This window comes from Carlito syrichta, unplaced genomic scaffold (genome assembly GCF_000164805.1).
Source record: "Carlito syrichta isolate Samal-C Ts95f unplaced genomic scaffold, Tarsius_syrichta-2.0.1 Scaffold89693, whole genome shotgun sequence".
NCBI lineage: Eukaryota > Metazoa > Chordata > Mammalia > Primates > Tarsiidae > Carlito > Carlito syrichta.
This window is the reverse complement of record NW_007033789.1, coordinates 58,026-70,321: the sequence shown is the minus strand read 5'-3', so window position 1 is coordinate 70,321 and position 12,296 is coordinate 58,026. Positions and strand designations below refer to the sequence as shown.

The following is a 12,296-nucleotide window of genomic DNA, read 5'->3' as shown; positions in this document are numbered from 1 at the left end:
CACCATCTAGCTGTGTGACCTTGGGTCAGTTGCTTTCCTACTCTGAATTTTTTTTTGAGTTGGAGTTTCACTCTGCCACCCAAGCTGGAGTGTAGTGGCATGCTCATGCTACTGCAGCCTCCATCTGCTGGGCTCAGGCGATCTTTCTGCCTCAGCCTTCCAAGTAGCTGGAACCACAGGCATGTGCCATCATGCCTGGCTGAATTTTTGATTCACGTTGCTCAGGCTGGTCTCGAACCCCTGAACTCAGGTAATCCTCTCGCCTCTGCCTCCCCAAGTGCTGGGATTATAGGTGTAAGTTATCATGACCAGCCAGTCACTGAACTTTTTGTAAAAGGAAGAAGTTATTATAGATGATCTCTAAGATTTCTCTCCATCTCTCAAGGTAATTGGCTTGTGCATGCTTGTAAGACACTGCCTCCTAATCATTATGCTAGTGCTTGGTGGCAAGATGTCTCTATGGGCATGTCCAGTTGTGCTGTAGACTTGTGGTCCTGGAGGTGGCAATGCCTTCTACAGCCAAGACATGGAGAATGCAGCTTGTCTTTTCAGCAAGGTCCCACTTCATGGTTAATGTACAAACAGCCTTTAGAGAAGCTAAGATGGTTATACTAGAACAAAAATAATCAGATAAGAATGATTTAAAAAAATGATGTGTTTAGATCTGTCTTTGTTTGGTGCATCCATAAGCATCCAACACGGGAACTAAGTCAGCAGCTACATGCTGCAAGTCAAATTCAACTTTGAATTGTAATTTGTTTTGATAAATATATATATATTTTTTCTATGCCCATAATACCCTGAATGCACCCAATCTCCTCTGATATTTTAAGGGAGGGATATTTTAATGATTAATGAAAATAAATGAAGCCATCAGTTCGTTCATTAATATTACGTATATACCTGGAAACAAATAGTTCTTTGAAAAATGGGGTGATTTTGTGTGTGTGTGTGTGTGTGTGTGTGTGTGTGTGTGTGTAGTTGTAGCAGGGTGAGGTTGGGAGAGGGAAACTCTTAATTGTACTAAGACGATACCAAGCTAGTATCTAATAAGGGTTTAAAATTCATAAAATAATTCATATATTAACACCCAACACTCTCCACTGGAGAAATATTAAAATGACCCTCTAAGTGCTTACATCTGAACTTTCACTAAGTGTTTAAGTCCCTTATGACATACTGGCAGTCAATGAATCTCCATTTGGATGTTGGGGTAAATCATGGCTGAGCTCCACAGAGGTGTCCCAAGGTCGTGCACATTTAGAAAACTAGCAGGAAACCTCACTTAGTCTCAAATGGTAATTCCAAGATGCTAAGCTATTTTTAAATATCAAAAATACAGGAACATTTGCTGTTGTAATACTGTTGATTTGGCTATTTAAAAAGTCGAAATTATTTCCATCACGAGCTATGTCCAGAGAATAATGGACTACATTAAAATTTTGACTTGAACATGTCATCTCATTTAGAAAGCATTTTTCTACACTTCCGCTGTTGTAAGAGAAAGTAGATCAGTATCAGTAAAAGGAGAGCCTCTACTGTATGAATAATTCTTGCTCTAGATCAAATAATTTCTGAACAAAAGCAAAAACAAAAGTTCTCTATCAAGAACATAATTACCATTTCTGGAATAATAAGAAAATAGATTTAAAAGGGTTTTCTCAAAGTTTTTACACAACAGGTAGAATTATTTGTAGGAGTCAGAGACAAATATTTAGAGTTAGATTATTCTCCAAGGAATGAAGAGTCAGAAAGACTTTTTTCCCCGAAGCAGATAAAAATGTCCTTGTAGTTCAATTATGACACCACTGAAAACATTGTTTTTAAAACTATACTTCTAAAAAAGGATCAAATATTATTATTGATTACAAAGTTCTGTGATTAAACTTTCTTTTTTTTTTGAGTTGGAGTCTCACTCTGTCGCCCAGACTGGAGTGCAATGGCCACTCCCGGCCACCGCAGCCTTGACCTGCTGGGCTCTGGCGATCCTTCCACCTCAGCCTTCCAAGTAGCTGGAACTAGAGGTGCGCACTACCATGCCCAGCGAGTTTTTTGATTTTATTGTAGAGATGAGGTCTCGCCAAGTTGCCCAGGCAGGTCTCGAACCCACGGGCTCAGGCAACCCACTCACCTCAGCCTCCCAAAGCGCGGGATTACAGGCTGGGTCACTGAGCCTGGCTGTGATTAAACTTTCATTTCAACATAGTGTTTAGTGTCTCTTAAATGACAATGTGTTTTTATTGCTTTTTCTTATGAGACTTATATTTATATTATTTATAAATTTATATTTATATTGTGTGTTTCTTGTTGAATTTTCATAGGTGATTTTTTACTTGATATTTCAAATATGTGAATAGCATTTTATATTTGAAATAGATTAAATATTTAGTCTCATGAACTCTTTTTTATGAATTGTAAACACTTCAAAATATTTAGGTATTGTGTGAGATCAATACTGGAATACCAGTGCTGTGGTCAGTGGTCCTAGGACTGCAATCTCTATGGACACACGATGATAACAACGTTAATTCACACGGCTGCTGGGTCCTATGGATGTCACGGAGCTCCTTAGGCCCTGGAGCTGATGGCGCTTCCTGGGAGTTGGCTTGGGAGTTGGGTTCCTTCCATCAAGGGGAGTGCTTGAGAGCTGTCTGCTGGCTGGGTTTGCTGTGCCAGTGCTGAAGGATGCCTGTGACTGCTGAGATTCAAACACTGTTTTCGTAAGGCGACACTGACTATCTGAGGCTGGGTCACGGGGCAGGTGAATCAGGGCTGGCAATCTGATTTGGGTGTTAGTTTATGGAGATACACAGACAACTGCCTTGTGTTGATAAGACTCAGGCAACGCTAGTGAGATTAGTCCAACTAGTAAGTGATGAAAGGTGAAGGAGCTAAGACCCTCGGTCCTGGGTTTCACATGAAGGGATTGCACCTGGTCATTGCGGAGAAAGAAGCCGAGGAGGTAGGAGACGCCCAGCATGGTCTCCCGGTGCATGCCGTTGTGCAGGTCATTCTTCAGGAGTTTCTCCTCCAGGACCACGTGATACCGCAGGACGTCCTCCTCCTAGACCACACGCAGAATAGAAAATCAGTCAGCACAAAGCCTCCAACAAAAACTATTGGGGAGAGGAAAACCTATTCAGTAAATGATGCTGGGAAAACTGGCTGACCACATGCAGAAGATTGAAACAGGACCCCTACCTATCACTACACACAAAAATTAACTCTAAATGGATCAAAGATCTAAACATAAAATCTCAAACTATAAACATCTTAGAAAATGCAGGAGACACCCTTATGGAAATTGGAACTGGCAACCAATTCCTATCCAGAACCCTAAAAGCCAATACCTAAAGAAATAAGATAGACAAGCGGGACTTCATCAAATTAACAAGTTTCTGCAAAGCAAAGAAAAAAAAAAAAACCATAAAGAGAGCAGGGTGACAGCCCACAGAATGGGAAAAAATATTTGTCAACTGTGTATCTGACAAAGGCCTAACATCTAGGATCTACAAGGAACTCAAATGCACTGAAAGGGAAAAAACAAACAGCCCCTTTAAAAAGTGGGCAAAAGACATGAATAGACACTTCTCAAAAGGAGATATATGGGCAACCAAAAGACACATGAAAAAGTGCTCAGCCTCAGTCATCATCAGAGAAATATAAATCAAAACCACCCTGAGATACCACCTAACCCTTGTAAGAATGACCATCATTTATAAAACAAACAACAACAGATGCTGGTGAGGATATGGAGAAAAAGGAACACTTCTACACTGCTAGTGGGAATGCAAACTTGTACAACCTCTCTGGAAAACAGTCTGGAGATTTCTGAAAGAACTAGAAATTGACCTTCCATATGATGCAGCAATTCCCCTATTGGGAATATGCCCGGAGGAACTCAAATTATTCTATGAAAAAGATACCTGCACACGTTTGTTGCAGCTCTATTCACAATAGCAAACATGGAACCAACCATGTTGCCCATCAAAGCTGGACTGGATAAGAAAATGTGGTACATATACACAATGGAATATTATGCAGCTATAAAGAATGACAAATATATAGACTTTGCAGCAACCTGGATGGATTTGGAGTTGATCAAACTCAGTGATTTATCACTGAAACAAAGAACAGAGTTCCATATGTTCTCACTCATAAGAGGACCTCGAACAATTATAATGCTATAAGGAAGTGATTGGCAGTACTGGAGAACTATTGGTGGGGGGGTGGAATTGGCAATTGAGGGAAACTGCTAGGGCGGGGAGGGGCATACCTCATTAACAGGGGTACCTGCATGATCAATGATTGTATACCTAACCCTGAATTGTATCCCACATCTTTACATTAAAAATAAAAAAAACAAAAAAAGAAAATCAGTCAACAGAGCGGGCAGTCACTACACACTTCTCCCAGGCACCAACGCTGTGGGGCTTAGGGGACCCATCTTGTCCAAGTGCAAGTTTTGACCGAGGCGCCAAGACTCAATAGATAATAATAAAGTGAACTGTGAGACAGATCGCCTAAGAAAACTTGCCAGTTTTCTAGGAAGGACAATCAAGAACTCATTGCAGGTCTCTAAAACCCAGACTGAGGATGTGAAAGATAGGGGTGATTTTAAAGATGATTTCTTTGGGCAAAACTGCTGGGAAGAGAGTCCCACACCCCAGTCTGCCTCCAGGGCCCTAAGGGGAGTTTTGATAGGATGTTTCAAGGACCATGATTTGTGTCCCCTGCCGATAGGGTGGCATGTGAGATGGGGTGTGACCTAGGCTGGGTCTGCTGGTGAGCTGCTCCAGGGTAAGGTGGGATATCGCTGCATGGGACAGACCTGCACCTGCAGAATGGGCTTGGGACAAAAGTGTGGGTGGCTCAGATGCGGGGCATGTCTGAGAGAGACGATGGCAGCCTGGATGGCCTGGAGGGACAGGCTCTGCCATCGTGGGGTGCCCTCTTCCTTCCTACACTCTGGTGTCTTTCCTAACCACCATCGCTTCCTGCTTCTATGCTTCAAGCTTGGTGAAACCAGCACTGCATTTCATGAGATCAGGGAGGGGAAGTTTCACACGGGGAAGGAGAGGAGAAGGTTCCTGAATGATCATCGCTCAGCTCCTCACCCATCTCCTCCACTCTGCTTGGTGTGCTGGAGCTGAGGTTGTTGCCCATGTCTCCCTTGCAAGGGTCTCCCTTTTAGGCTCTGCCAATGGGGAGCTCTAGAGAGAGATGGAGGTTGGAGTGGAAGGAGAGACTGGCTCCTTCCTGTTGGCTTCCTGGCCTTACAGGTATCACCCCAGCCTCTCTTCTCTTCCTTGCAAGTGGCAGGTGGATCTGGATGGCAGCTTCCTGTCACTTGCAGAGCCAACTTTATCCTGCCCTTCTACCTGAGACACCAGCTGGGCAGTGATACCTGTTACAGGTGAAGGCTCTGGAAATAGAGGATTGTTACAATTGTGTCTTAAAACAAATTTAAAGCCATCATTTTAAATGTTTAAATGTTGTGACTTTCCCTTCCTTCCAAATGTTGCAGTTGTCTGCCCCTTCCTCTGGAAAACTGTAAAATAACGTGATGTAAATTCCAGAATGTTATCTGAAAATGTCAGCATGACCAGGAGACTTTGAGCTACATCCAGGGGTCACGTACCAGAAAATGTTAGCATGATCAGAAGATCTTGAGTCATGCTAAAACTGCAGGTAGACTTCTCAGTTTTGACTTGGAGTGGATGAAGAGCTATGAACTTTGGATATAAATACTGGGATAAGTTTGTGTTGCCTTGAGTGGGTTTTTGGTAATGATACTGGGCCATCTCCCTGTAACCTGGTTGCAGAAATTAACCCCCACCCCCAGTCTTTGCCTCTTATCTTTGATGGACTGAGAGGGAGAGCAGCTGGTTTGTTAGACTGGACATGCATTTCATGAGATCATGATCTTCACCAGGATGACTGCTGTCTGCAGCTGGCCAGTATTGATAGGGTAGTTTTCTGGAGACTCCCTGAGGTTGTTGGAGCCCTTTTGCTCTGGGGACTCTCCGAGGGGCCATTCCTGCTGATCATGGACTGTGTCCCTGTGAGAAAAGGCTGGGAGATTTTGGGATTTGGAGCAAACGTGCTCATCCTTGGAGTGGACGTGCTCATAGGTACGCCAAGCTGGATCACACGCCAGGAGTTGGACGCCTTGCATTTGGGTCTAGTAGACCAATTTGTAGGCACCAGGAAAGTGTGGTCCCAACTCATTAGTGCTTGTATTTGAGGATGTCCTTTGATTTGAGTTTGTGAATTGTTAGTCCCTGGGCTCTTATCAGAAACAACTTGTTCATTTGAGAAAAAGGCATGCCAGGTTTTCTGAAACTCTAGATGGTTAAATATTAAGCCTATTGTTGTGCACATTTTAAAGTGCGTCCCCAGAAAAGAAGGGCCAGAGGTTGTAGATGCTGGCTGCTGTTGCGACAACTGTGATCATTCTCTGTTTTATCAACTTTTAGTTAAATTTATTCAGCGTTATTCCCAAGAATTCTCAAGGGTTTTAGCACACACACACACACACACACACACACACACACACACACACACACACACACAAACTCATAGTATTAAGTTCTCTCTTGCCAAGTAACTGGTACAGTTTCCGTCTCCTAATGGCCCCCAACTGATTTAAGATTGAACTCTTTTATGTAGTTTCCTGTTAGTACAGAGCTCCACTGTGGAAAGGGGAGATCAAAAATTAATTTAAAATCCAGCTCAGGCTGTTGATTATTGCAAGGAGCTGAACTCTTTCTTTATTCGTGCTTAATTGAGACTATGTTTGTGACTTAAGGTGCATTTATCACTAAAGTGACTCTAGGACTTCTTGGGGAAGCAGAGAGGCTGGGAACCCTCCAAAGTTTCGTCCTGGGGTAGGAAAAGAACGTTCTCCACTGAACGAATTTAAAGAAACAGGTGGGGGTGAGGTGGGAAGGTCACAATGATTTCCGACTCCACCCCAGGGGTCCTGCTTGTTCAACATGCCTGTTACAGAAGTGGGGGACACCATCTCTGCCTCCAGGGTTTCTAGCCTAGGTGGGAAGCTGACTTAACCCCTTGAAAACACAGGTCATCACACCAGGAATAGGTGATCAGCCCTAAAGGGGGCAAGATGCTGTGAATTCCGAGGAAGGGGAGAGAGATAAGCATGGCCAAAGCCACCTTCCCCGAGGAGGCAGGACTGGACATGAAGGACTGCAGGGAGGATGAGAAGGTAGTGAGGAGGAAGGGCAGTCTTCCTTTTTGCCTTATTAAGTACGGGAAAAAACATCCACACTTTCTGAAAATCCAAGCACTCCGTGTCTTCAATCACATGCCATTTTCTCTTCCACCAAAGTCCCCTGTCCACAGCCACACACTTGGTATAGACTCACAAAGAGACTCTCCTGCTCAGGCCTCCTTGACTGGAGCTTCTGGGTGTTTTGTGTGGGGCCCTGGAATCGCACACCTGGCCCATAAACACAAGCATGTGGGTGTCCCAGAGACCGGGAAGGAGCCTTGTGAGCCCTTCTCCTCCTTCTCCCCACCTCTCCCTGATCCTAGCAGCTGAGTTGTCAGCAGCAAGGACCCAGAGGGGGAGATCTTCTTCCTCCTCTTCTCTGATTCCTAACATCTGGGGGCAAACAACCACTGTGTGTCAGAGGACTTCGTGAATGAATGAAGAAGCTTCAATCATGCCATGATCCAGCTTAAGACCCTTGGGAGGATCCCATTCTTGCAGGACTAAGTCCAAACTACCTCCCCAGGTATTTAAGACCTCCATAAACTGGCCACAATTTCTCTTATATTCAGTGGTAGCCCCAGAATGTTCTTATAGGAGGGACCCGGGGCTGTTCTACTCTAGCCCCACATGAGAGGACATGTTTGAAGCTAGATTTTCACAGCAAGCACCTTGTTTTCACTTACACCTTTTTTTTTTGAGTTGGAGTCTCACTCTGTCACTCAGGCTGGAGTGCAGTGGCCACTCCCGGCCACTGCAGCCTTGATCTGCTGGGCTCCGGCCATCCTTCTGCCTCAGCCTTCCAAGTAGCTGGAACTATAGGCACGTGCTACCACGCCAGGCTAATTTTTTTGGTTTATTGTAGAGATGAGGTCTCGCCAAGTTGCCCAGGTGGGTCTCGAACCCGCAGGCTCAGGCAATTCACTCACCTCAGCCTCCCAAAGCGCGGGATTACAGGCTGAGCCACCGAGCCGGCTTACAGGGTATTTTCTTTTCTTTTCTTTCTTTTTTTTTTGGGTTGGAGTCTCACTCTGTCGCCCAGACTGGAGTGCAGTGGCCGCTCCCGGTCACTGCAGCTTCGACCTGCTGGGCTCCGGCGATCCTTCCGCCTCAACCTTCCAAGTAGCTGGAACTACAGGCGCACGCTACCACGCCCGGCTAATTTTTTGATTTACTGTAGAGATGAGGTCTCGCCAACTTGCCCAGGGGGGTCTCGAACCCGTGGGCTCAGGCAATTCACTCACCTCAGCCTCCCAAAGCACAGGATTATAGGCTGAGCCACCAAGCCCGACTAACTTACACCTTTTATAGGGTGACTCAGATGGAGATGCTAAGGAGATGGGACTGGTACGGAAATTCCCTTGAAATCCCATAGGCCCACTGCTGTCTCCCCTGCCCCCTACCGTTCCCCCCATGCTCTGGGGAAACCCCATGGTCTAACCAGGGTGATGGCCTTATGTGGATCCTAGATGTGTGTGGTACCTTTGCTCATATCTACACACAGAGGCACACACACACACACCCTCAATGCATCACACTTGCATGCTTGTGCTTATGGATTCAAGCATGCAATACCAGGGCAATGCACAAAGCATTCCTCATGGCCCGGGGAAGGTGTGTGAATGGGAGAGTGCGTGAGCCCACATCAAGTATGTGGCTATGGACAGGAGGTTTTGATGGAAGAGTGAATCAGCGTGTGATTGGTGGATGGACAATGTCGAGTGTTTGAATTTTCAGAAAGAAATTTCCCTGGTTACAGTTTCTGATACTTACTAGACTTGCCGCTTTCTTCTGCCGGATGTAATTCTCGATGGCATCATTGTTCGGAGCAAACACCGTGTAGGTCTCGGCAGCCTCAATGGCACTGGCCAGGTTATATTGCTGTGTTGGCAAGAGAGAAGAGCCATGAGTGATGCCTGTTCTTGGTGATGGGAGCAAGATATGAGGCAGGGGATGTGGTACTTGCAATGATGTAGCCCCGGAAGATGGAGTAGTTGGGCATCTGCTCCAGCCGCGTAAGCAGGTTCGGCAGGGAGCCAGCTAGGCCTCTCTGGGGGACCAGCACCTGGAAGAGGAAACCCCAGAATTCGGTCAGCACCTTTTAGGACTTGGTGCTCACCAATGCCTGCGAAAGTCCCCAATAACTTCTTTAGGCAGTGAAAAGAATTGGACCTTGACAATGTGCTGAAGATTACTAGCAGAATAAAAATATTCCAGGATACAGAGTGACAAGGCTGGAGGAGACTTAGAAATGTCATTAGTTCAGTTTACATCTCACCTTTAAACCTCCCCAATTAGAGGAAATTTCATCTTGTGCACGTGACTTTACAGCTTCATCCCAACCTGCATCACCTACCTGTTGGGAAGACCCTACAAATCTAACTGAAATGCAGTTGGCTGCAGCTAAAACCCATTCTTTCTCAGTTGTTATTCTTTTGCTTGTCAGTTTCTTCCACTCTTTTCCCTGAAGTTTCAAATCTACTGCGGTCCAGTAGCCTGAATCTGGCTTGTAAAAATGTTCTGTGTAGATCACGCAGTGCAATAAAATAGGACATTTTAACATTAAAATTGAGGTTTCTGACTTCTTAAAAACACCAGTCTGCTTTACTGCAGACACACAGCTGCAGACAGTAGCCACAGCCACCTTCCTCACAGTCTCCACCACTCCCGAATGCCTTCCACCTGCTTCCCTGACTCGTTTTGTTATGCAGCTGAGCTCTATGGGCACTGGTGTTCACAAAGCCCTGCATGGTTAACCTTATGGCCAAGATGACCATTTCCAGATTCTCATTCTACCTCAAGCCATCTCAGGTGGAAGAACCAACATTGGAATGGTTTTCTAATTCCATCATCCTTTCACCAACTTGACTGAGTGACTACTCCACACCAGGCAGTGGGAACATGGATATGATTGAGGGATATCCTGCCTTCGAGGTGCTCACAGCATGAGACAGTAGACAGCCGAATTCAGGCTGCTGCTCGTACTTAAAAACATTTCATTGGAACACTATCATGCAAATTGGTTTACATGTTGTCTAAGGCTGTTTTTGCCCTACAATGGCGGGGTTGCCTAGCTGTGATGAAGACCCTGTGATCTGCACAGCCTGATATTTGCTGTCTGGTTCTTTCCAGAAAAATTGTGCCAAGCCCTGTGTTAGAGAGAGACAGATGCGTTTCTGAGTTTCTGGAGCTCAGTGGGGAGGAGGGGCTTGGGATGGTGAGATGGGACTTCGCAGATTTCAGAGTTATGAGGAGATGGTCTGTAGGACTTGGTGGTTCTATGTCCGTGCCACATAACGACAGGCAATTATGATGGCCACTGCACATTTTTATTTATTCTTTTTTTTCTTTTAAAGTTCTGAGGTACATACAAGTCAGGGTTGCGTACATAAGTGGTTCTGGTACAGGTAAAGTTTTGGGTCTTCCAATGGACTTCCTTTCACCTGGATTAGGGTCAGGTACCCTTACTGATTTTATGTGCTCCCCCCTGCACTCTCCGGGCAGTCTCCTGCTACCGCCAACCCCTTTTTTGTAGTATTATGATAGGTGTTCAGCATCCACTTATGAGTGAGAACACGTGGTACTCGGATCTTTGTTTCTGTGATAGACCACTGAGTATGATAGACTCCAAATCCAACCAAGTTGCTGTGAAGTCCATAATTTTGTCCTTCTTAATGGCTGTGTACTATTCCATCGTGTATATGTACCACATTTAAAAAGATCCAGTCCAGTTCTGATGAGTAGCATGGTTGGTTCCATGTTTTTGCTATTGTGAATGGCCACTGGACATTTTTTAAAGGCACACCTTTTACTGGGAGTTTGTAACCACAAATGGGTGCACAGAATGTGGAGTGAGGTGGGCTGGTCCCCACAAGCTGCTTGGCTACCCTCTATCCTTTGGCTGGGCACCTCATACAGGGCACACCCAGTAAACCTGAAAGTGGTGACCTTGATACCATAGACAGACACAGAAGGGGCTGCAGAGGGAGCCAGTGCAGCCCAGAAGCCAAGCAGAGAACGTGGGTTGGCTGACACCATCCACAGATCTTTTGTATTCATGTAACTGCTTCCCCAACCCCCTTACATAACCATGAAGGATCTCAGCTGGCTCAATTGTAACTGAGGACAACATGGCACCTGTGTTCTCAGGGTTGTTATAAAAATCACGAGATATCTGTAATCCCAGCACTTTGGGAGACCGAGTCGAGTAGATTGCCTGAGTCTACAGGTTTGAGACCAGCCCAGGCCACTTGGCGAGACCTCGTCTCTTCAATAAATCAAAAATTAGCCGGGTGTGGTAGTGTGCACCTGTAGTTCCGGCTACTTGGAAGGCTGGGGCAGAAGGATTGCCGGAGCCCAGTAGGTCGACGCTGGGGTGGCCATGACTGTGCCACTGCACTCCAGCCTGGGTGACAGAGTGAGACTCCAACTCAAAAAAAAAAAAATCACAAGATAATGCAGCGCGTGGTGCTTGGCACAGTACCTGGCACCTAGTGAACCCTCAAAAATCCCAATTACTATTGTGTGCAGGGCAAGGCATGGGTGCTGAGGGACACAGGGACACGCAGGCCATGCCTCCAGGGCACACCATCAGGGAAGGGTTAGGACTTAGACCATAAGGAACAGCTGTTGAACAACAAGACATAGCTATGCCAAATACGTGCTGTATAAAAAAATCCCATGGGATTTCCGAGGAGGAAGAAGGAAGTGAAAGCAACATTCATTGAAGGTTCATTAGGCAGCAGGCATCAAGAGAGAGGGCGGTGTTTCATTCTTTTGGGGGAAGATGAAGGCGGCTCAGAGAAGTTACATTACTTGCCTGAAGTCACACAGCAAGCAAAGTGTCTGAACCCAGGTTGTGTATGACTATAGGACTTACTTTCGGGACACTGCCTCACCCTCACTGGCCTGTGTGGTTGGGGAAGGTTGAACAGAGGAGGTGGAATTTTAACAGGCCTCCAGGATCATAATGTTCTGGTGTAGGATAGGGAAGAGCCATGCCACCAATGGGACTTTTTCACCAAAAAATGGAAGTAAGGAGGAGAGGTAAGTTTGTGTG

The 12,296-nt window shown here is 45.6% G+C and overlaps 1 protein-coding gene across 1 annotated transcript in view; it reads right to left on the bottom strand.

Moving 5' to 3' along the window:
- Nucleotides 1-12,296, bottom strand: part of STAB2 (stabilin 2) — a 139,393-nt gene that overhangs the window by 72,808 nt on the left and 54,289 nt on the right. The window contains exons 24-26 of the mRNA XM_008058203.2: nucleotides 9,204-9,302; nucleotides 9,011-9,118; nucleotides 2,933-3,064 (exon numbers count right to left, since the gene is read on the bottom strand). Of these exons, the coding sequence (XP_008056394.2) occupies nucleotides 2,933-3,064; nucleotides 9,011-9,118; nucleotides 9,204-9,302 (339 nt within the window). The remainder of the gene's footprint in view (nucleotides 1-2,932; nucleotides 3,065-9,010; nucleotides 9,119-9,203; nucleotides 9,303-12,296) is intronic.